The following is a 24632-nucleotide window of genomic DNA, read 5'->3' as shown; positions in this document are numbered from 1 at the left end:
CTCCTCCAGGGATAGATAGGCTGCTTCAAGCTCCCCACTGCCACTGGTGAACAAAGAAGCCTCCCTTTATCCAAGAAAGGAAATGAGCAACACAGGAACTTTCCAAAAGTCCAGAATACAGCAAAGCTTGTATTTGGACTACTCTAGGTCAGGAAAGACGGGAAACGAGGATAATTTTTTTTTTTGCAGCAAACAGCAGGGAAATGCAATAAATATGTAACACAGGCTAGCACACTTAAGTGTGTAGCCTCAACAGGTAAAAGCAACAAACAGAACAAACTTTAAAAGTGCAGGTGCAAAAACAACTTTAAACAGTTTAAAACAATTCAAGAAGCAGAAATACTTGCAGTTTAGCTAGATCGGACAGTCGCCCAGGTAGTAGCAGGAAAACAAACTTTTATCAGGTTAGCAGGCGCTCTTTTAGCCTCTCTGCTGCTAGCACCACTCTGCAGGACCACAAGGAGCTTGGCTGAGTAGTAACAAGTGCAAAAACCGCGCCAAAGTGGGTTTTATACAGGGGGACTTGAAAGAGCTAAAAACTGGCCCAAAACGGCCAATAGACTACCAGATTCTTGTGCTGGGAAGACTCCTCCAGGGATAGATAGGCTGCTCCAGGCTCCCCACTACCACCGGTGAACAAAGAAGCCTCCCTCTATCCAAGAATGGAAATGGGCAACACAGGAACTTTCCAAAAGTCCAGAATACAGCAAAGCCTGTATTTGGACTACTCTAAGTCAGGAAAGAGTATGTAATCTTGGCATTATTCTCGCTCTGTGCTGCTCATGAACCTGCATATTTTAGTGTCCATTGGTGCAATGAAGTTTTGGTGAACAGGTGGTTGCACAGACTGGTGCAAACATCCACCTGGGCACTGTTTTTGCAAATAAAAAGTGCATCAGCACAGTAATGCCCAACAATAAGTCAGATCTCACTACAGCATATGGTCATGTTTTGTTATTTTTTCTGATACCCAGTTGTACGGGAGCATATGCATGTGAAAAAAAAATGGTGCACGTATTTTTCATCCTCTGTGTTAAGTCAAAGTTATTTAGATTCAAAACATTTCTGGCAGATCTTAAGATCAGATTACAGATCGAAAGTGGTCAGCTAGGCAGACAACTGTAGTCTACAAGGAAGAGTTTGTCTGGAAGGCAGAACATGAACGGTGACAAAGATGAACAGAAGAGATTCTACAACTGAACCCCCCCCCCCAACCCAACACAAGTTTACAGAAAATGAATAAGAATGGAGCTTACCAATGTAGCTCTAAATGATCTTATCTCAAGGAAGGTGCTGAAGCCACTATAAGGCTGTCTACTGACCTCATGTAACAGACCTTAAAAGAGCTACAACAAAGGCTTTTGGAAACAACCAAAATTCATAACCCATGGAATTAGAAAACATGGGAAATTACCATTGTTGTACATTTTTTTATTGAATGCCATGCTACTGAAAAGGTCAAGCTTCTATAGGTGGGTATTCATTTGAATGGACATAGCTTTCTCAAACACCTCTGACAGAATGGCAAGGGAATATGGGTCAAAAGTGCTACAACAAGTCTTACCACATTTCTTGGCGACTGACATAAGTCCTTCAAAATATTCTGGGAAAGGGCCAGGGAATTATGGCAGAACAGCAGCACAGCAGAACAGCAATAAAGCTGACACTGTCTCTGATGAATGCAGAATTAAGTCCATCACAGCCTTGTTACTACTAATAGAATTCAGTCATTGGATAAAAACTGAGTGTTTAACTGTGTAAAACCACCACTAATTATAAGACCAAAAAGTCTGTTGGATGAAGTTTTGGAAACAATTACTAGTTGAAACTAACCTAAAAGGACCTAGCTAATAAAGCCATTAGAAGATGCAAACCTCAGTCCAGGTCCCAAACTCACTCAGATATAATAAGGAAATACATCAATAACCTCACTGGACACAACCCACAAGATTCACAATACATCCTTGACCTTATCAGCAAAAGATTTCTAACATCACTTTAAATGACCTCCTCAAGAGTACCAGTAACCCCCACCTAGGTACCCCATGCTCCCCACACGAAGCTTTTATTTTTGCTATCCAAAGACATCACGCCCCTACTAGAACAAATGCAATAGGACACACCTCCAGGAAGAGGCAGTCTCCATCCTTGGTTCATTTACCCTTGTCAAGGACTACATATTTAAAAATCGACAACATTTACCAAATCTTTGCCTGAATACCAATACTATGCCAGACATGTGGAAGATTTGTAAAACAAAAACATCCCACCTGCCCTTCCCACCATCTTCTAGGACAGTAGGAAAAAGAAGCTGCAAGCAGACGACAACACTCTAGAAACAGAGAAATAATGGTGGGTGTGTGGGGAGGGACAGAGGCCTTTTTTGGTTTTTTTTTTTGTTTTTTTAAGGAAAGCTGGCAAATGTGACGGTATATTAAAAGGCTGAGGATCTTTATCAGAGGCAAAACACAAACATACAAAGACTGACAGGGGAACTGCTTACATACTCGAGGGCGGCGGGGAAGACGGTAGATTCAGAAACGAAAAAAAAAAAAGAAGGACTGGACAACAAACTGACAGACAAAGAAGACCTTCATAACTTTGGTAAGGCCTTCCATCTCGTACTACCTGTAAGAAACCCAGGGGAAGGTCATACATCACTTTGACCAACTTCCTCAAAGGGCCCTGCCAGAGGTAGTGATGGCAGTGGTATGAAGTGATGTGACTTTACCTGCCACAAGAGGAGCCTCTGTAGGTGGTAGATGCAGGCTTCAAGCAGCCAGTCTAACACATCTCCACTAACTCCGCCAACTCTACATGTGACAAATTCCTGCCAGCTGGCAGTGACACCGGTGGTAACAACGCTTCAGACTGGTGAATCACCACCAAGGCAAGAGAGGTGGCCACTTGGTTTCCCCCCCCCCCCATGTAGCTACCAGGTAAGGCAGCCCAGTATGCCAGTTGGGATAATCCAGGAACTAGCTAGGTCTGCTGGGGGCCAGAGACCCCAGGATTGTCATTGGCAGTGCAGTGGCAACTGTTGTTCAAAATGGGAAAAGAAATGCACAGAAATCATATTTAAAAATAAATGACAAAAAGAAAAAAAAAATGTTTTGCATAACTACGTAGTGCATGGATTGCGGTGATTACAGTCAAGAGACCCACTCTTAAATGTTATTCAACCTCTGCTTAAATTAAGGTCTGGTCTCGCACTAGGCAGTCAAATCCGACAGTAGTGACCAGCAAAAAATTTGCTTATGCCTGCTGTCCATACAGATAAGGTGCCCCTTTTAAAGCTAGAACAGGATGCATGTTTGCTTGCATTTTTCTGAAGGATATGAAGTCCAAAACTCAAAATGTATGTCAATATTTTGTGAATTCAAGCCTCGATGATTTGACCAAAAACCAAATATTTTATAAAGAGCAGACCAAGCATAAGAGTCAAAACTCTGGACATTTGAAAAGCACGACAAGTTGAGCATAATCATAAAGGGAACGTGTTATACGGCCTTCCTGACAGCACTTGCCAAGTGCTTTATGGCTTTAAAACTCAGTAAAACATTTTTATTTTACTTTTTTTAAACTAGTAGTACACAGAGCCAAGGTTCAGCTCACGAACTTCATTCTCGAGGCAAATTTCTTGGCATCCAGGTCTCGAAAACATTAAGCAGGTTCAGTGACACAATCATAATCCTCTATATGAAACATTCAATGAAAAAAGTCATACAAATATCAGCACAGCAGCATAAAGCTACAATTCAATTAACTATGTGAGCGTGACATAAAACGCACTGTACCAGAAGGGTTATCTGAACAGGGTAGACACATACAAACAAAGCAGCAGTCCTGATGTGTAACTGTGGCTATGAAAAGTTGTGGGAAGCAATACTGATCTGCTTATACACTACTGGAACAATATTTTTTTTAACAGTAGCAGGGATACAGGAAGCAAAGGTCACAAACACACACAACCTAAATGTTCCAGTCTCCACTTCACTTGATCATGGTGGTAATTCGCCAGCCTGAAGCATTGTTCCCACCTGTATAAATAACATCCAAAATGCATATTCTGTACATCTTAACACTGACACTTTTAGCTAACCAGAATGATATTACCCATCCAGAATGACATACATGAATGCTGCTGTCAGACAGCCAACGCAATAGTATATACTCTAAAACAATGGTAATGATAGAAAGAAATGAAATAATATGCACCCGTGTCTAGAAATTTGTTCCACTCTCCACAGATACAGAAGACAAATCGCATGTATGACCGCTGGAGCTGTGCCATTCGGTAGAATGCTGACAAACACATAAATCAGGTATGCACTGTGCCATTCTGTAACATGCCTACAAACACACATCTGGTATGGGGAAATGCAATCGCTGTACAGATGAGAGATGCTGACAGCCATGCTATAATACAGTATGCAGATGATTCAACACATCTGTGCTGCCACTTCTCTATCAACTCTTCATTCTCAAACACAGGAATCTTTCACTTCTGTTGAAACATGGTTTGCCAATACCCATTTAATCCTGAACCCAAACAAAACTAAATTATTACTCTTCCAACCTAACAAGACATCTATCTCATGCCCAACATTTAACATAATAGCAAAAGACAATACTGTGATCTCCCCGACAACCCATACAAACCTTCTTGGAGTGGAACTAGACAATACCCTAAAATTTGACTTGCATGTCTTCCTAACTAGAAAAAAAAAGTCCATAAAAAACTTGGAAGTCTATATAGGCACAAAAGATTCCTGACCACAATAGCCAAAATTACATTAGCACAAACCCATCTGCTCTCCACTCTACTATATGCCTCTCCAATTTTAACTACTCTAAGGACAACTGACTTATCTAAGCTAGAAGCATGTTATAATAAAATTGCTAAGTTTGCATCTGACTGCCCATATAGAACACATAATTGTACAGCTTTAAGGATACTAGACTGGTTTGAGCTTCCCAACATTATTCTTTACAACCAACTCTCTCTAACTCACAAAATTGTAACACAACCAACTAGAACCCCTGCACTATAAAATCTCATCCTTCCTTACAGTTCCAGCAGATCACTTACTTACTCACAGTCTCCAAGGCCAACAACACTGCAGGAGAATCTTTATTTTCCAACTATACATCTCGTATATGGAACTCCCTTCCTAACTCCATTCTCTCAATCTCATCCACTAACCACTTTAAGCCATCACTTAATGCTTATCTAAAAATATGTGGCTATGTTCCTGTACTATCCCCCCTCATAAGGGCTCTGATACATCATAGTACACCCAAAACATATCCAACTTCACCCCCGGTGTTTAATCCTTTGTTCTTGCCGACCTGTCTTAACCTTACATCTTGACATAAGTCATACCTACAAATAGTACTAGCTATGTTCAAAGCCTAGGTTTTGTTGTCAAGATGTAACAAATTTGTATGTTCTTATGTATACTACATTTTGTTTACTTTATACTTTTATGATTATTGTAATGTGTGCAAGAAAATTTACTGTTACTCGCAGAGCTTTTCTCGCCGGGCCTCTGCTGAAAAAGGACCTATGTTCCAGTCGGACTTTCCCGGTAAACAAATGCCAAATAAATAAAATAGCACCTCTGCAGGTCACTATAGTGGTACCCACACTGCTCACCAGTAGTATGCCAGTGGCATCAAACACCATCCTGGTTACGACTGTGACAGATATCCACTTTGTAATGGGACCCTCATGGGACGCCAAGCAGGTAGTCCAGGTTGTCATCATGTAGTAGATATAAACAATATTAAACTTCTTCCTGACCCCCAGAATGGTATGTTACAATCAGTGTCCTTAGAAGCCATCATCAGTCATCAGGTCTCATTCTAAGCCCCTTGGATTTTTCAGCACGTATCGTGCAACGCACAGCACCTCAATGGCATGACCTAAAGTGGGCTGTCCATAATGTAGCACGTTCTTACCATGTCAGGGTGGTAAGAAAGTGAGAATGGTAACATGCATGCACTAGATATGTCATGCCTAACCATGACAGCGTACTTGCTCTTTAACACCTCCACTGGCTACAAAGTAATATGTTGCAGGATATCCCCATCAAGGTCACTGACCCACCCACATATGCTCAGTGCTCTTAAAGCCAAAAGAACCTCTTAGAAGTAATAGGTCCACTGAAACAGCAATTCAGTAGCATTCATGAGAAGTTGCCCAAATGCCATAACAACCATGCTCAAAGCCTGAACTTATATAAAGCCTGTCTAAAAACTTCATTGCCTATGGAAAATTAGTAATTAGCAATATTCCAAACTACATTCCCAAAATCAGAAACCTTTTCATCAGGAGCTGCATTTCTTCTTAACAAGGCATGTGAACTTTCTACCTTTGGACTTGTGTGCTCTGCCTCCAGCAAGAACAGTTTTGTAGAAGTGTAAACTACAGCTGTATTTTCAAGTGCAATCCTGCATTTATTCTCATATGTATGCATGAATGGCAGGGTGAGTGTGTGCGTGTTGAATATTTTTTTTTTTTTGGTTGAGGAAAACATACCACAGAACGTAAGAATGCTTTATACAGCAGCATTATGTAGCATATATGGACATAAAACTGTAAAGGGAAATTTTGTTACACCTTATACATACTTTTACTGCACGTTGCTAGCTGCCTTACAGATTGCATGCATGCAGATTACACAACAAACAAGATAATGACACTACTTTTGGCAGAACACTCCTGTAGAACACTGAAATGCAGGATTGCCTTTGGAGAGGTACAATGCATCACAGCTATATATAAGCAGTGACTAGAATAGTCATGTGTGTGTGTTACAGACCACATATACTTTACAAACACCTACCACCAGCAGGCCAGTAGACAGTATTAGGGTTGGTGTATGAAATACACTGATGTGCATATTCCCACATTAAGCTATTCATTCCTGCCAAATGTAATACACAACAGTGCAAGTTCTCTCATGCACAGAATGAGACCTTGTTGCAGACCCTCTATTATCACAACCGACAGATGATCAATCATGACAAATATGAGTAGTCCTATCTTGACTGTGCCTGGTAAGATGTGGTTAATGATGTAAATACTGTTGGTGGCAAAGGTCGAGACTCCAAACAGGTCAGACACTGGGACATTGACAGAAAAGTGTTAACAAGGAGTGTGCCAGGCACACGAGCATAGGGCAACAGGAAACTGTCCATCAGACAAACCACAGTCACAGACACAGAGGTTCCTTGCCTCACTGCATGAGGGAATCTTTGTTATCAACCGGCCATGGTGGAGTCCTAGACATTGGAGCAAAACTACAATAGGCTCTGCCTATCTTTGATGGAAATGAGTTTTAAGCTACTGGATATTCTACTAAAGCCATGGCGGATATTGAGCTTCCCTATAAGCCCAGAAGTGAACACCGGGGCAAGGCAGCGATGGAAGCCAAGTTCAAACAGCATCTTGATGGGACTCTTACTACATTATGGTCGCTAACAACTGAACAACTACCAGCTAATATGGGTGAGCGTGATGTGGACTTTCAAAGAGCTAATTTAATACTTAATGACATAGAGAAACACTTTTATAAACTGAAACGTTTACAAATGCAAAGGCAGCATTTTCAATTTTGCTTAGATAATGCTATTATACCACGTGGGCTCAGGGTGTTCTCTATGCCTAGTCAAGGCAATGAGTACCCAGAATTGCTGTCATTGTGGCAGCAGATAAATATTGAGACTAGCCGTAAATATTTACAACTGTTGATTAATTTTTTCAAACCCGAAGAACAAGTTTTAACTAGTAAAATCAATGATTTACAGCAACAGTTATTTAAAGACTATACAGAGTTGGCTATACATGATTTGTTTGACAATATACTTGACTGTGTATCTGCCTACGAGCTACGAGCGTAAATTATTTCAGCAGAAACAAAGTAAAGTTTCTAGGGATATACAAGATTTTAAAACAGGGCAAGTTTTTGTCTGGGAAAGGCGTGTCCCAGAACGTATGCCTGCACCTGCTATCAAGCAAGGCACTTTAACTTTCCTACAACATAAGACTCTACAGAGCACTGATAAAGTGGCTTTATCTCCTGCAGCTGTTTCTAATGTGCCAGAAGTTGCAAGAGAGGCCCCAACCATTGCTAATGAATATGTTGATTCTGATACTATATCTGCTGATATTTGTCCTTCTACCAACTTAGTTGCTAGTAATGAAGAAATAGCAACCAGCAATGACTCTATAGATGTTATACATATAACGCATAACAGTATGAATGAAAATGTAAATTTATATCCTACTGTGAATGTTGTTAAGAATAGATTGTTAAATGGCCAAGAGCAGGTTGTTAGATCTAAAACAAATGAATTTAACAAAGGAGCAGCTTTAAATCTTTCCTTCCCTTTAGCAATACGCCAGGAGAAGAACTTAAGCAGAACACGCTCGAACAGTCGAGGGCGTCAAAAAAGGAAATTCTCAGGGGAGTCACTCACCAACACAACGCTAAAGAAAATGTGGACAAACCACAACAAAATTTAGTTTTTAACTTGTCCAGTGTTCCGCTATCACAGCATGACATTAATTTACTAGTTAAAGGACTAAGTTTCATTCCTCATAGCAATAGTATGCTAGATGAAACTATCATAGATGTTAGAATGTTTTGCAGAAATGTTATGCTCAAGTACATTTATAATGATACTTCTATTAATAAGACTGATAGTGAGTCAACTACTGGCAATGATAGATTTGTGTTCAAGAACCCGAGTGATTATACACCAGTTAATCATCCATTAATTGAAGCATATTTACGCACTACAGAAGATGAGATTTATAAGTATTTTCATAAAAAGAGACTGAATAATTCTAATTTCATGTTTAATAATAATCTGTCATATCAAGAAAGAAAGAGCCTTCATAATTTAAGAAATGATTTAAATATAACAATTAGGCCAGCAGATAAAGGCTCTGGTATAGTGGTACTTGATACTATAGATTATCAGAATGAAATGTATAATATGTTAAGTGATGTGTTTTATATAAGAATTGATTTTACTAAGGTCTATGAAATGTGTGCATATGTACATGGTATTTTAACAGATATTTATAGAAGTAATTTAATAAGTAAAAATGAGTATAATTATTTATATATTAAGATGCCTACCATCCCAGTTATACATGGAATACCCAAAATTCACAAAAGCATTACTAAGCCACCCATGAGACCAATAGTCTCAGGGCAAGGATGGGTTACGGAGCATTTGTCAGTTTTATTGAGAAACATTTAAGGTGTATTTTAAACAATAATGAATTTGTATTACGTGATTCTAAACAGTTTTTAACAGATTTGTATTATATTAATAACCAAATGGATACTATTCAAAATCTGATTTTAGTAACTTTTGATATACAATCGTTGTTCACAGTCATCCCTAATGATCTTGGTCTAACTTATGTTAGTAATTACCTTACAGAACATAGTACCTATGGCAATGTTTTAATTGACCTATTGGTACATTTCCTTGAGCTAGTGCTGGAAAATAATGTGTTTATGTTTACTGATAATATTTATCAGCAATTAGACGGCGTAGCTATGGGCACTCCTTGTGCCAGCAGCTACGCCAATATGTTCCTAGCTTACTGGGAAGAACAGTTGTTATTTAAAGAATATATGTTTAAGAAATATGTAAGATTTTATAGACGTTTTGTGGATGACGTGTTTATTCTATGGGATGGTAATATAGAAGAACTGCTTAGTTTCAATATGGTCTTGAATAATATTACACCATGTTTGAAATTTACAATGAAATATTCATCAGTGAAAATTGAATTTTTAGATTTATATATCGAAAAACTCGAATGTGGAATGTTTAACACTGGGATTTTTAGGAAACCTTGTTATAGGAACACTTTACTATTCAGAACTAGTATGCACCCTCAGTATGTTTTCAGTAACATAGTGAAAGGACAGACCCTACGAATGTCTAGGTTGAATTCCAATGACAAAGGCTTTATAGCAGACTTATATGACTTGGGAGAGAAGTTTGCTGAGAGAGGCTATAATTCTACGGAGGTAGATTTACAGTTTGATAATGCTTTAAGCTTACGTTCGACATTAGGTACCCCATATTTTGGGCCCAAGCCTACAGCAATTAATGATGTCAAAGAAGTCACAAATGCAAAAGTTAGGTTTCTGACTTCATATACAGCAGACAATAAACAAATTAGAGACATCATCTCCAAAAATTGGAATACACTACAAACTGACGTCATACTGACAAATATTGTAGGTGATTCTCCGTCCTTTACCTATAGGAATAAGAAGAATCTTAAAAGATTGCTTTGCTATCCACCAAATAAGAGAATGTACCCGACTTTTAGTTATGGTACCACACCTTGTGGACAATGCAATTTCTGTTCCTCAATAGATTCTAGTATAGTATTTATACATCCAGATACACAGAGGGAAATATATACCCGAGCCAATGTCAACTGTATGACACCTGATGTCATATACCTTGCTGTATGTGAACTGTGTTCATGTTTCTATGTAGGTAAAACGAATAGGGTATTAAGAGATAGAATAAGGGAACACTGTTATAATATAAAGAAAGGTAATCTGCAGAATGCACTGGCCAAGCATGTCACACAAACAAGTCCTGAACACAAGTTCATGTTTAGGGTGTTGGAGAAAATGAATGTTAATGCAAGAGGAGGTGACATCATGAATCATACCGAAGACAGAGAAAGTAGGTGGATTATTTTACTGAGAGCTGATAAAGGACATGGCTTAAATGAAAGGGCATCTATCAGACCATATTTAAAGAAACGTAGGCATACTAAGTTCTGACTTTTTTAAGACTTTAACGTATTTTGATATCCGTTCCCATACATACATATATACGTACATTTATTCATTCCTTATTGTAGTATTGTTAATGTTAATGGTTTTAGCTTCATACTTTTAGACAATAACTTATTTATTTACTTATTATTGCACACATTTATTCATACATCAATTCTTTTACATTTAGATATATATTTATTAAGACACTACATTTATATACACTTTTAAAAATATTTATATTTAGATATACATTTTTATAAACATTCAGATATACATTTCTGTTTACGCATTGACTTTTTCATATCAAGCATCACTTTGGCTGATGATAGTTCTTTCGATTTGTATATGGCTTCTATTGTTAATCTTTATGTTCTTGATGGCACCTACTTTGTATAGTTTTTAAGCTGCTTCGTATTATTAACTGTATATATTAAGACTTTATTTAATATGACCATTACATGCAGTTATATATTAAGCTGTATATACTTTCGTACCTGACAGTATGCTGCTCATAGTATATTTTTATATTTGTTCTAATTTCTTTTGTTTTTTTATGGAATGAAGCCTTTTAACATTTTTTAAAAGAAGATGCATATATCATTGTTTATTTTATGTTGCATCTTGAGATGTCAATGACATTAAGTTTATATATCTAGTTTTTATTCTTGTTTTGTTTGCTCTGTTTTATGGTGCTTCTGCTTTAAAAGTTGGTTGATTAATTAACATGCAGATATTTAAAGCACATGGTTTTTGTGCTTCCTGTTTGTGATCTGAAGAAGCTACTAGTTAGTGAAAGCGCTTATCGTGGTTTATCTGTGTAATAAACTGATTTATCTGTTCCAGAAGACTGGATTGCTTGGACTTTTTACACATTGAATGTTATCTCTCACTCGGTCAACGCCTGCTTGAGTTATTTATCCATAGATGATCAATCATGACAAATATGAGTAGTCCTATCTTGACTGTGCCTGGTAAGATGTGGTTAATGATGTAAATACTGTTGGTGGCAAAGGTCGAGACTCCAAACAGGTCAGACACTGGGACATTGACAGAAAAGTGTTAACAAGGAGTGTGCCAGGCACACGAGCATAGGGCAACAGGAAACTGTCCATCAGACAAACCACAGTCACAGACACAGAGGTTCCTTGCCTCACTGCATGAGGGAATCTTTGTTATCAACCGGCCATGGTGGAGTCCTAGACATTGGAGCAAAACTACAATAGGCTCTGCCTATCTTTGATGGAAATGCCAAGGGTGTGCACTTGCTATATACCAAATTACTGTATACTGGGTAAGGTGTACTGTACTGCAGCTGAATACAGGTATCCATCGTTTATGTGGGAACATCAGAGCTTCAAACAAGAGGACGACCAGTACAACATAAAGGTCTATCTTACATTTTACCGCTATATTTGGTAGTTATCATTCATTCCCTAGTATTAAAGTACTGGTGACAGGTCTTACATTGTCAGCATTTTCCATTGGCGTTTTCACGGGTGAAGTTTTACAATCAAGCTCCAGCCCCATGAGCACACTGCTATCCGATGTCAGAGATTACTCAGATTCTGACAGTCAATAACACCCAAATCTAGCACAGCTAGAACATGCAGTGCCTGTGTTAGATGCAGGAAATATGAAATCCAGATCCCCACCACAGTCACTGGACATGGCCTCTGCACAAACTGTTACAGGTCACGTGTGCCATATGTGAATATCGTGGCTACTACCTTCGTGGTTTGAACTCACAGTGCAGCTTAAACTCTGTACATTACAAGCTACTTCCCAGCTCACCATGTGAGGCCTTTATTTCAATGAGGATGTAGTCTGTGGTCCCCAGTACATCAGGGAAATGGGCTACATCATACAAAGCCTGCATGTCATTGGCTCTCTCCTCTGTGATATCAGGAAACCAAATATGCTTCCCCACATGCTACAGCATGGCACCTGATGAACTGGTGGACTTTTTTTGCCCTTCCCACTTCCGTTATAATGACAGCCAGCCATCCCAGTGTCCCCATGTCCTTTGCTAGATCTACTGGCAATCCAATACCTACCCAGTCAAAGCCCATTTCGAGCCAGGGCCGGCAAGGAGCTTAAGGGAATCCTGAGGGAAGTGCTGTTTATCTTCAATCCAGGATTGGGGGGATGATTTATTTATTTCTTATTTATTTTACATTTGTTGACCGGGCTAGTCCAGCTGGATACATATCCATTTTCAGCAGAGGCCCGGGGAGAAAAGCTCCAAAAGAGTACAAAACAATATTTGTTTTTAATAAAACAAAACTATAAAACAAAACTATAAAATAAATTCAAGGTTAACAAAATGGAAGTAGTATATACAATTAAGCTATTTTATGCAAAAAAGAACATATTGAAGTAAACAGTTGGGTAAAATAAGTAAGATGTACAATACAGGAACACACTTGAAGAGGTGAGTCAACATGAGATATTAGTGTGACAAAGAGACATAATAAGATATAAAAGAGAGTACAAATTAGTTGAAGGAGAAGTTAAGAATCTGGATTCCAGTAAGCAGGTAGATTATGCAGACATTGAGATATGGAAATTTAGTGAGAAGACAAGAGAGGTTAGTCTGGGTTAAGACAGGTGCATAGCCAATGTCTTTTAAGGTAGGATTTAAGCCTGATTTTAAATTGTGAGAGTGATGGTAGTGAGGTTAGGTCACTGGGAAGAGAGTTCCAGGATTTACCCACGGTGTTAGAGAATAGGGAGTCCCCTGCCTTGTTGTTGGCTTTTGTGTTAGTACTAGCATTTTAGTGGCTGAGCGGAGGGTATTGAGGTTACTGTAGGGGATGATAAGGTTGGTAAGAATCGGTGTGTTACTAGGTTGATACAGGATTTTATAAGCAATTATTAATTGTTTAAGTAGCAGTAGGTTAGGTAACTCTAGCCAACCAAGATTTTTGTAATTAATACAGTGGTGGGTCCTAAATGTTGAGCCAGTTGCAAATCTTGCAATATTGTTGTAGGAGACTGCTAGTTTGTTCATGTTGATTTTTGAGAGGTTAGTATATATTGGGGAGGCATAGAGGAGGGTAGAAATTAGGTGCGTCTGGGCAATAGTAGATCTTGCTAGTGGGGTAAGAAAGGATTTGATCCTATATAGTGAGCCTAGTTTTTTGTTAACTGTTTTTATGGTATTGCTTATGTGGGCTTCAAAGTTAAGGTTATTGTCAATTAGTACCCCTAGGAGTTTTGTGTTAGAGTCAGGGGAAATGATGGTTCCGTTATTAGAAGTGACAGTGAAGTTTAGAGGTGTGGCTCTATGGGTGGGAGTGAAAAGTAGAAGTTTGTTTTTTTTCGGATTTAGGATGAGACATTGATGTTGAAGCCAATCCTCAACTGTGTTGAACACTTTTTGGGTAAGAGATTGCAGGTCAGCTTGATTTGGGGCTTTGCAAATTAATGTGGAGTCATCGGCATATTGTATTAAGGAGGCCTGAGGAATAACAGTGTACAGGTCATTGATGAAGACAAAGAATATAAGTGGTCCAAGTATAGAACCTTGGGGGACGCCTAGTGAGATGGGGAGAAGGGGAGATAGGTTGTTCTCCCACATGACTGCTTGTTGCCTATTGCTTAAGTATGATTCAAACCATTGTATAGATAGAGTATCAAGGGACAGATTTTTTAGTGCATTAATGAGAAGTTTATGGTGAACCATGTCGAAAGCTTTGGACAGATCAATAAAGAGGGCTGAGGATAGAGAGTTGTTATTGCGATTTTTATTTATACAGTTGGAGAAGGATAAGAGGGCAGTAGTAGTACTGTGAAATGGCCTGAAGCCATGTTGGCACTTGGCTAGTAAGTTGTTGTCTATAAGGTGTTTTAACAGTTGCTTATGAATGCATTTCTCCATGATTTTTGCCAAAGGTGAAAGTATGGCAATAGGTCTATAATTGGATAGTTCCCTAGAATTTCCCCCTTTATGAAGGGGGATAACATGTGCAATCTTCCAGGTGCTAGGAATTGCACCTTCAGAGATTGTTCTGTTAATCAGAATGGAGACTGGGTAGGCTATTGCATCTGCTGCTTTCTGCAGATATTCAGCAGGAAGGAGATCGGCAGCAATGGTGGTAGGTTTGAGTTTTCGTAGGAGGGTACGGATGAGGGATGTAGAGATGGGTTTGAGATGAAATGGGGGAGGTAAGGTAGTATTATGGGATGGTAGTGGAGAGCTATTGGGAGATAGTTGGTTAGCAAGAGACTGAATGGTTTCAGTGAAGAAGGAGTTAAAGGTTCTTGCTACTTCCTTTGGATTGTCCTGGTCTACGCCTACAGGTGGGGGGGTGACAGTACGACCTGGATGTAAGAGAGTATTTATACCTGCCCAAAATTTTGGGGGTTTACTTTGCTGGGTATTTTGGAGTTTTATGTAGTATTTTCTTTTATCTAACAGGATTGATTTTTTTGTGTCATTTCTTAACTGTTTGAACTTGATGTGATCTTCTTGGTTTTTGGTAATACGCCATAAGGTCCAGTTTTTATTTCTAAGTAGCATTTTTTGTTTTGTATCTTTTGAGAGCCAGGGTGCAGGTTTGTTTCTAGTCTTAATGGTCCTAATTGGAGCATGGAGGTCGAGAATGTTTAGAAATTTACTATTAAAGTGGATTACTGCTTCCTCTAGAGGTAGACTATTAAGGGGTGCCCAGTTGCATGCTCTAAGTTCGTTTTGGAAATTATCCGGGTTAAATTTAGTTTTACTCCTAATAGTTCTATAGGTAATTGGATTTTGGATATCAGTCTTGTCCCTGATTATGAAGGTTAGAGCATGGTCGCTTATATCCTCAGGGAGAGTACCAACTTTATAACTTAGGTGATGTCTATTATTAGTATCCAGTCTAGGGTGCTTTCGGTGTTGTTGTGTTTATTGGTCCTTGTGGGGGAGTTTATAGTTTGAGTAAAACCATGTAAATTAAGATGGGTAGAGGGCTGTTCTGAGTTACAGCTATTCCAATTTATATTAAAGTCTCCGAGTACTATTGTTTCTTGGGGATAGCTGGTTGATAGCCAATTCAGGGTATATTCCAGGTTGTTTGAGTTATCCCCTGGGGGAAGATAGATGGCAATAATATAAATAGATTTATGATTATTGAGTTGGAGTTTGGAGATAAGTATTTCTTCATTGCTAGTTGGAGGGGGTTTAGAGTCAATAGAGGTAACTTGTAGTCCAGACTTATAAAGTATTGCCATTCCACCTCCCTTCTTAGCTAATCTATCTAGTCTTAATGTGCTATATCCTGGTGGAGTAAATTCATTGTCATGTATTGTTGGTTTGAGCCATGTTTCAGTAAGACACAGGATGTCAAATGAATGTATATCTATGAGAGCGTGAATTTGGGCAACCTTGTTATTTATGCTTCTTACATTAAGATGGGCTATTAATAGTGAGTTGGGAGGTCTAATAAGGGATTGGGTGGTAGTAGGGGTTGCTATATGGGTAACTGTAGGAAGTGTAGGGCTTGGACCGGGATTAGGTTGGATATCACCATCTATTATTGACTGGAGTTGGTAGTTAAGTGAGTGTTGTAGGTGTTTACATGTAAGGAACAGAGATTTTTTGGCTTGTGGCAGATAGTGTTTAATGTGATGTAGTCTATGGTATTTTGCTGATAGGTAGGTTGTAGTACTAATTGTGTTTGAATCAGAATGAGTGTAGGCTATGGGGGTAGAGGAGGTTTGCTTTGTGGAGTAGAAAAGGTGTATGTTTTGGCGATGCTCATAGAAAGTAAGTAGATAGAGTATAATAAGAAGTGGTGAGATAAGGTATGGAAGTAGGTTTTTACGTCGAGGATAGGTAGATACCAGTGACATTGTGGTAGTATGAAGAGTAGTGGAATGATTAAGATGAGTAAGTTGGATAATGAAGGTGAATATTGGGTGTGGAGATTCTGGAACTGAAGGTGTGGGCTGCTATGATTGGTGTTAATTGAAGGGGAGTGTTTTGGATTAATAAGTGTAGAAGCAGTGGGGGGCGGGTGGGGAGCGTAGTGAGCCCGTAGGGCGAACGGAGCGGGATAGAGCCAGTGAAGGAGAAGGACCCCAGGAACAATCAGTGAAATGCTGACTACTGAGGTAAGGTAAGGATGTGACTAGAGGCGAGTATGTAGTGGTAGGAATAGAGGGATGAGCAGTACTGAGAGAGCAAAGAAAAGTTCAAGCCAGCTGTAGGATAATATATGTATCAGAGCAGAGGGATAGATAAGTGGGGCAAGTCCTTGGAAAAAGAGAATAGAAACAATATAAATAAACTTTCTTATTGTGTTTTAGAGTGTAGGAGTAGCAGAGAGGAACAAAACTTAGCAGCTTAGTTAATTTGAAGGTAAGTGATGAGGTTAGGGAGAAAGGGGTAGCAGAGAGTAGGTGTACTGGCTGACCTGGCTAGGGAGCAGTCCTCGGTTACAAGGCATTAATTAGGAAAGATGTAGTAACACTGCAGACACTGTAACACATACTTTCTAGGTTCTTTTGAATTAGTGTCTTATGGAGAGGATTTGCTCTAACTTATAGTACGGGTGGAGTCCTGTTGGCTTAGAATAGGTTTGTATCTTGGCTTTCAGGCAGGACAGATTCACAGTCCCTAGGTCAGGGCAGCAGAGTGAAGCGCTGGGTGAATAAAGGGAGAGAAGACAAAATTAAAGGTAAAGTGTTAGTAGCAGGCAAAACAGCAGTTTCTCAGAATAAATAGACCTTATATGACATCACTAAAACACATTGAAAAATAGCACTGTACAGAGAGGACAAAATTGTGGGAGACAAAGAGCTGGTGGCAGGCAAAAATTAGCAGATTATCAGAATAAAGCTTCTTTGTTTGACATTACTAGGTACATTCAAAAGTATAGTACTGTACAGAAGACTACTATACACCTTTCAACAAAATAGGTTCAAAGCAAGATAACATATGGCATAAGTACGAGTAAAGATTACCCATGCATAGGTAGGTCTCACAATTTACAGTCGGGAGCATCAACACCTTAGAAGAACAAAGTCTACCTGATTCAAGGATCAGCGCCAGTAGTGGTAGTTAATAAAATTAAGAAGAGTAAAAGCTAATATCAATACTATTCATTCTCGTCATTTACGACCTACCTGAGATTTCACCACATCCCCTGCTTTCACCAACCTTGTCCAAGGGCTTCTTCCTTCATATGACTGGACCACAGTTCCAAGGACGGGCTTGCCCATGCTTCTCTGCTAGGGTCTCAGAAGCGCAGGACATTAATTGATCCCAGGTTGCCTGGGCCATAATTAAGGCTTTATCCCTCTACACCATTGCATTGGTTAACTGGTTGAGTATCATGAAGGCAGATGCCTGGGATACACCAGGTGGGTCCCCTGCTGGTCAGTGAAAGGTCCCTGCAGCTAGTATTAACAAAGTCACACATACCTTGGTATCAACAGGGATAGGTAATCCAAAAATGCCACGGAAGTGGGATATCAGATGCTCTGGCAAGGTGACTATGTACACAGTGGCTGTCCACAACTTCAGTACTGCGAAAGGCATGGAATGTTAAATGTAAAAAGACAGTGCACTTCTAAGGCAACAAAACCTAATACTGTGACTATCAGTGGCAAGTACAGCCTGCTGCATACACAAGTCTGCTGGTGCTGCGGATCACAGTTCACCTCCTGTAACTCCAGGATTTCACTGATCAATAAGCTAGCATATACAGATGTGGCATAGATATGTTTCTAAAACATTCTGCCATATTGTTTATCCTCATTTGCATCCATGGATTCTCTAACTTTAATCATGGCCTTCACTGCCATTTCATTACATCACCATTACCATACAATGCAGAATGATAGGTTTCTCAGCCTTCTCAGCTCAGTATATTTCGGAACAGTACACACCCTGCTTGTTGCCATTCATCAAGCATGCTTGCCTACCACACAGGAGAAAATGTTTATGAATACCAAGACATTTTGGTGGTGAACATAAGCAAGATCACGTAAGAAGTGAAATGCTAACTTGTGGTCTCTCTTTTGTCTCTGGGTACAAATAACAGTAACAACTATAATCCTTCTACTTAAATATTTAAGTCAGATTCCACCTTTTTGATATCCTAACCAGGAAACAACAACACTTTTAATCATTTTAGCACAATTGAGCAGATGAAAGAGTACTTTGAGGGGCTGATGAATGAAGAGAAGGAGAGAGAGAAGGTTGGATGATGTTGGGATAGTGAATCATGAAGTGCAACGGATTAGCAAGAAGGAAGCAAGGACAGCTGTGAAGAGGATGAAAAATGGAAAGGCTGTTTGTCCAGATGACACACCTGTGGACACATGGAGGTGTCCAGGAGAAATAGCCGTGGAGTTTTTAACCAGACTGTTTAATGAAATCTTGGAAAGTGAGAGGATGCCAGAAGAGTGGAGAAAAGGTATTTTGGTACAGACTTTTAAGAATAAGGTTGATGTGCAGAGCTGTAGGAACTACAGAGTGATAAAAATGATCAGTCACAGCATGTAGTTATGAGAAAGAGTAGTGTAACCTAGGTTAAGAAGGGAAGTGATGATTAGTGATCAGCAGTATGGTTTCATGCCAGGAAAGAGCACTACAGATGCGATGTTTGCTCGGAGAGGGCTGATGGGAGTACAGAGAAGGTCAGAAGGAGTTGCATTGTGTCTTTGTGGACTTAGAGAAAGCATATGACAGGGTGCATCGAGAGTTGTGGTATTGTATTAGGAAGTTGGGAGGACAGACGAGTATGTGACAGTGGTACAGGATATGTATGAGGGTAGTGTGACAGTGATGAGGTCTGTGGTGGGAGTGACAGATGCGTTTAAGATGGAGGTGGGATTACATCAAGGATCAGCTCTGAGCCCTTTCTTATTTGCAATGGCGATAGACAGGTTGACAGAAGAGATCAGATAGGAGTCCCTGTGGACTACGTTTGCAGATGACACTGTGACCTGTAGTGATAGTAGGAAACACTTTGAGGAGACCCTGGACAGGTGGAGATACACTCTAGAGAGGAGAGGAATGAAGGTCAGCAGGACTAAGACAGAACATGTGTGTGTGAATGAGAGTGAGGATAGAGGAATGGTGAGGATGCAAGGAGTAGAGTTGGTGAAGGTGGATGAGTTTACATAATTAGGATTAACTCTTCAGCGTAATGGTGAGTGTGGAAGTGAGGTGAAGAAGGAAGTACAGGCAGGGTGGAGTGGGTGGAGAAGTGTGTCAGGAGTGATTTGTAACAGGTACCAGTAAGAGTGGAAGGGAAGGTCTGCAAGAGGGTAGTAAGACCAGATATGTTAAATGGGTTGGAGACAGTAGCATTAACAAAAAATCAGGAGTCAGAGCTGGACGTGGCAGAGAATTTGCATTGGGTGTGATGAGGATAGACAGGATTAAGAATCAGTATATTAGGGGGGGTCAGCTCAGGTTGGATGGTTTGGAGACAAAGCCAGAGAGACAAGATTGCATTAGTTTGGACATGTGCTGAGAGGGGATGTTGGATATACAGGGAAATGGATGCCGAGGGTGGAACTGCCAGCTAAGAAGAAAAGAGGAAGGCCTAAGATACGGTTTATGGATGTGGTGAGAGAGGACATGCAGGTGGTTGGTATGACAGAGCAAGATGGAGAGGACAGGAAGAAATGGAAATAGATGATCCGCTGTGGCAACCCCTAACGGGAACAGGCAAAACGACCATTAGTGGAAACAACTTGAAACAACATAACAGAATACTACAGCGACAGAGAATGCTCTTATTTTTATTGTGCTCTCTTTTACTGCATCATGTTCATGCTTGAAACTTACAGCTCTGGAGAATTTTGTAAACAAACAGGACAAGAGAAGGCAACTACTTCAAGTGCCTTACTTAAGTGGTGTTCTAGAAGTAACCTGGGCTTGGCTCTTACTATCAGTATTTACTATTTTTATTCCCTTATGCTTTAGTAACGTCTGTTTATTTCATATGCAATAAGGTTTAGGTTCTCCTTTGTATTAAATAACTAATTATTATTCATTTTACCGTGCATTGTTGACGACAATTTAATACATTTAAGTTATAACTAACTTATAGAAGTCTTTCGGATGCAGAGACTGGAAGAAATAGTTCTTAGTAAACAAACCAGGCTAAGACAGACAGAAGCATGCTGCCGATGATCTGCTACAGATCTAAGCCAAATAATAGACAAGGCAGACAAAAAAAGGAAAACGATATCTTATTAAAGAATACCATATCTATTCGGACACAAAGAATGATCCTGAGGGAATCAAATTCTAAACTATGACTAAACAACTCACACCCTGTTTCAAAAGCACATTCTTAAAAGTTGACCACATCCAAAATACAAACAAATATGCACCCTGTCTCGGAAGCGATTATTACTGTTTTACGATTTGCTATAGCCTAAAATGGCCTTATGCTCAGTTTTAACAAGAAGATGTTTACATCACTGATGAAAAATCTATGACGAGGGAACGTTTAATGTGGCCATCTCGCCACCTAGTCATGTCTCCTACACGTCATCACCACACTACCATTAGCAACTTTCAATACCGCAGCAAAAAAGTTCTCGGATAGCCACATTAAATTCACACCTGCTTTCCTACACCTCAGGATTGAGCGAATCTCTTGGGCGGTCCTCCTACGGGTGAGTCTCTCATCCAATACTGGGTGCCGGTAAGACTTAGGAAATCTCTCCTTCACAACACATGGACGCCCCAAGAACATTCCTCGATAAACGCGAGCCTCAGCCCCTTGTTTGATCAAACACGAACTACCAAGAAAAGTCTGTACTCGTTGTTTAAAAACACTATCTGACTCGGTATCCATGCTAATAACCTCACAAAATAAGTACTAAACACAGACTACTTATAAGCAGAAACAAACACCAGTCTCCAGGTACGTTACCTAACAAAGTCCGTCTAGAAAGTGACTCCTAAGGGCTCGAGTTCCAGGCACAAGTACACCGAAACGCCCCCCTCAGACTTTCTTCATTTAGGAAGTGCTGCGCCACAACCTCTGTTAAATTCATAAACCGACCCATAAGAGTTGCAGCCATTGTGTGGGATATACCGTTTCAATCGTCCAGATTTCTGTATAGTATCCTGATTTTTCTCTCTTATTTTTGGTCCGTTCATGCGAAAACGTAGCTTTCTGGCAAATCATCGAGGACTGAAGTCACCAAATAATGACCAGCCTTTGAATTTCATTTTTCTCAGCTTCAGTCCCTTTTACCCCATTTTGTACATAGCATTGAAGTATCACATCTACAATAGCTCTCAACCACTCAGGGGCAAATCTCACTAGAATCGGGGACAGACCTAGAAATAATCAGGGCCACGTTTAAAATATTAGTACTATTCATAGGAAGTCACTAGGCTAGTAGCCCAGCCAAGAATTTAACCCATGTTACAACAAGTCAGCGCCCTACGTCACTGTCCAGCACGGACATAGGTGGAATCCCAGAGGTGTATTTTCTGTTCCCCATCCAGATTGCACTTAAAATGTTTACTGATGTACTCTGCTTTATGTGGAGAGGGAGTCTATTCCACAAAAAAGGGGGAGTTTCTGGGTCACAAATCTGTCCTGTAAACAAGTCCTATTGATGTTACAGACCAAGTTGAGGTCCTGTGTGTGGGTTACTCGAGTGGAGCTTGACTTGTGGATATGCAGCAGTCCCATCAGGGTAGGGTCTGAGATTGCTTTGTATGCCAGACAAAGATCACCTCTGAGGAGTCTGTAGGAGACAGAGTAGAGGGACAGGGCTTTTAGACCATCTGTGCAGGGTAGATGTTTTGAGGCCCTGTATTCTCTGGGTAAGGACTCACTGTGGTCTCTCCAGCTGCTGCATGTGCTTTGTGAGGTACATGCCAAAAGGGGCATTGTATTCAATAATCAGTCTTATAAGAGAAGAATACAGGGATGTTATGGCCACCTTGTCCCTGGATGAGATATCCTTACTAATGATGTGGGCCATGCAGAAAGCTTTCTGTACAATGGAGGCAATATGGTGGTCAAAAGTCAGTTTGCTATCAACCTGGGTTCCCAAGTCCCTCATGACTAATTGCGTGCTTAGTGCCTTATTATCAATGTGATAATTTGTGGGGATGTCATTCTCCCCAAAAGGGATGATGATGCATTTTTTGGCATTCAGTTTGAGGCCATGTTTCTGGCACCAGCTATTTGTTTGGGTGAGACCCCCTTGGAGGATGTCCACATCACTAGGGGAATTGATGACAGCACCCAGCTTGCAGTCCTCTGCAAACTTGGTCAGCCATAGCCTACAAGATTGGGCCTGCACCTCTGAGAAATATATTCCAAACACCAGAGGCCCCAAGACCGATTCCTGTGGTACACCGGTTGTTACAGGTCTACTACTTGAGGTGGCTTCCCCTAGTTTGACTAGGTGGGTTCTATCAGTGAGCCAGTTTGCTACCCATATGGAAACATATGGATTGATGCCTAGTTGAGAGAGTTTATTATACCTGAGTGGGGAATAGTATCGAAAGCCTTGGCCAGGTCAAGGTAGGCAGTGTGCACCATCTTCCACTCGTCTATGGCCTTGGTGACTGTCTCAAAGAAGTCAACCAAATTTAACAGGCATGACCTCCCCTTGACAAAACCAAGCTGTGTGGGATCAAGTGTCTGGAGGTTGCCAATGTCCTTGTTAATGAGGTCCATGGCAATCTGCTCCATGGCCTTGCAGATCAGGCTAGTTAGGTTGATACGTCTATAATTTCCTGGATTGGTGGACGCTCCACATTTGTGCAAAGCGATGACAGCAGCTGTCCACCACTCGGCTGGGATGAAGCCAGTACTCAGGCTTTGGTTGAAAAGGGTGCCTAATGGTGCTGCAAGTTCCTGCCTGAATTCATGTAAGATGCAGCCTGGGATGTTATCGGGTCCCATGGAGGCTATATTTTTTTGCTTTTGAGAGTGCAGTGATGACTTGCTCCCTAGAGATAAGGGGAGGGGGGAGGTACTGGGGATGTCCTGTTTTACTAATGGGGGGAGAGAAGAGTGAAGCTTTCACTGAACCTGTCTGCCAGCAGGTTGGCTATATCTACAGGGTTTGTGTATGTGGTGTCCTTGACCACCAGTTCTGAGCAGATCCGGGTGCTTCCCTTGAGACTGCGGACATATGTGAAGAAAGCAATATGTTTGTCTTTAGTAGATGTGGCCAGTTTGGACTCAAAATTTGCTTTGGAGGATTTCACTAGTGTTCTTATTTGCTTGTTCAGGATAAGGAGAGATTGCTTCCAATTAGACAGCTGCTCCTTCTTGGTCCTGGACAGCAATTCCTTCCTTTTATTATAGAGTTTATTTATTGTAGATGTCAACCACACAGATTTACTCTTTTTTGAGGAGGAGGATTTCATTCTATCTGGTATTCCTGATTCCACACAGCTATATAAATGCTCATATAGTACTTTGGTGTAAGTTTGGACATAAGTGCCAGTTTCTGTTCAGGGGGCTGTGAAGCTGTTTATACCTTCCCTCAGGAGGTTGTAATCAGCATTGTAGAAGTTTTTCTGTTTGACTCTAGCTGGGGGGGGGGGTCAGGGGAGATGGCGACTTCGAAAGTGACTGCCTTGTGGTTAGATCTTACTAGGGATGATGACACTAGGGATGCTGCAGTGGTTACTCATGTTGGTTAATACCAAGTCCAAGATATTTTTACCTTTTGTGGGGGTGTCAACCAACTGGTCCAAGGCATTTGCATTGATGAAATCAATGAATCTCTGGGCATTTGTGTTTTGGCATGAGTATTTCTTCCAATCTATGGTTGGATCAAGTTAAAGGGTTGAATCTTAAT

General features: G+C 40.3%; 1 protein-coding gene across 1 annotated transcript in view; it reads right to left on the bottom strand.

The window, feature by feature from the left end:
* TP53RK (TP53 regulating kinase) overlaps positions 1-21718 on the bottom strand; it is a 35260-nt gene extending 13542 nt beyond the window's left edge. The window contains exon 1 of the mRNA XM_044090301.1: positions 21412-21718. Coding sequence (XP_043946236.1) covers positions 21412-21646 — 235 coding nt within the window. The 5' untranslated portion in view covers positions 21647-21718. The remainder of the gene's footprint in view (positions 1-21411) is intronic.
* Positions 21719-24632: the final 2914 nt, after the last annotated feature.

This window comes from Protopterus annectens, chromosome 12.part0 (assembly GCF_019279795.1).
Source record: "Protopterus annectens isolate FY-2018-M chromosome 12.part0, PAN1.0, whole genome shotgun sequence".
Lineage (NCBI taxonomy): Eukaryota > Metazoa > Chordata > Ceratodontiformes > Protopteridae > Protopterus > Protopterus annectens.
This window is presented reverse-complemented; position numbering and strand designations above follow the sequence as displayed.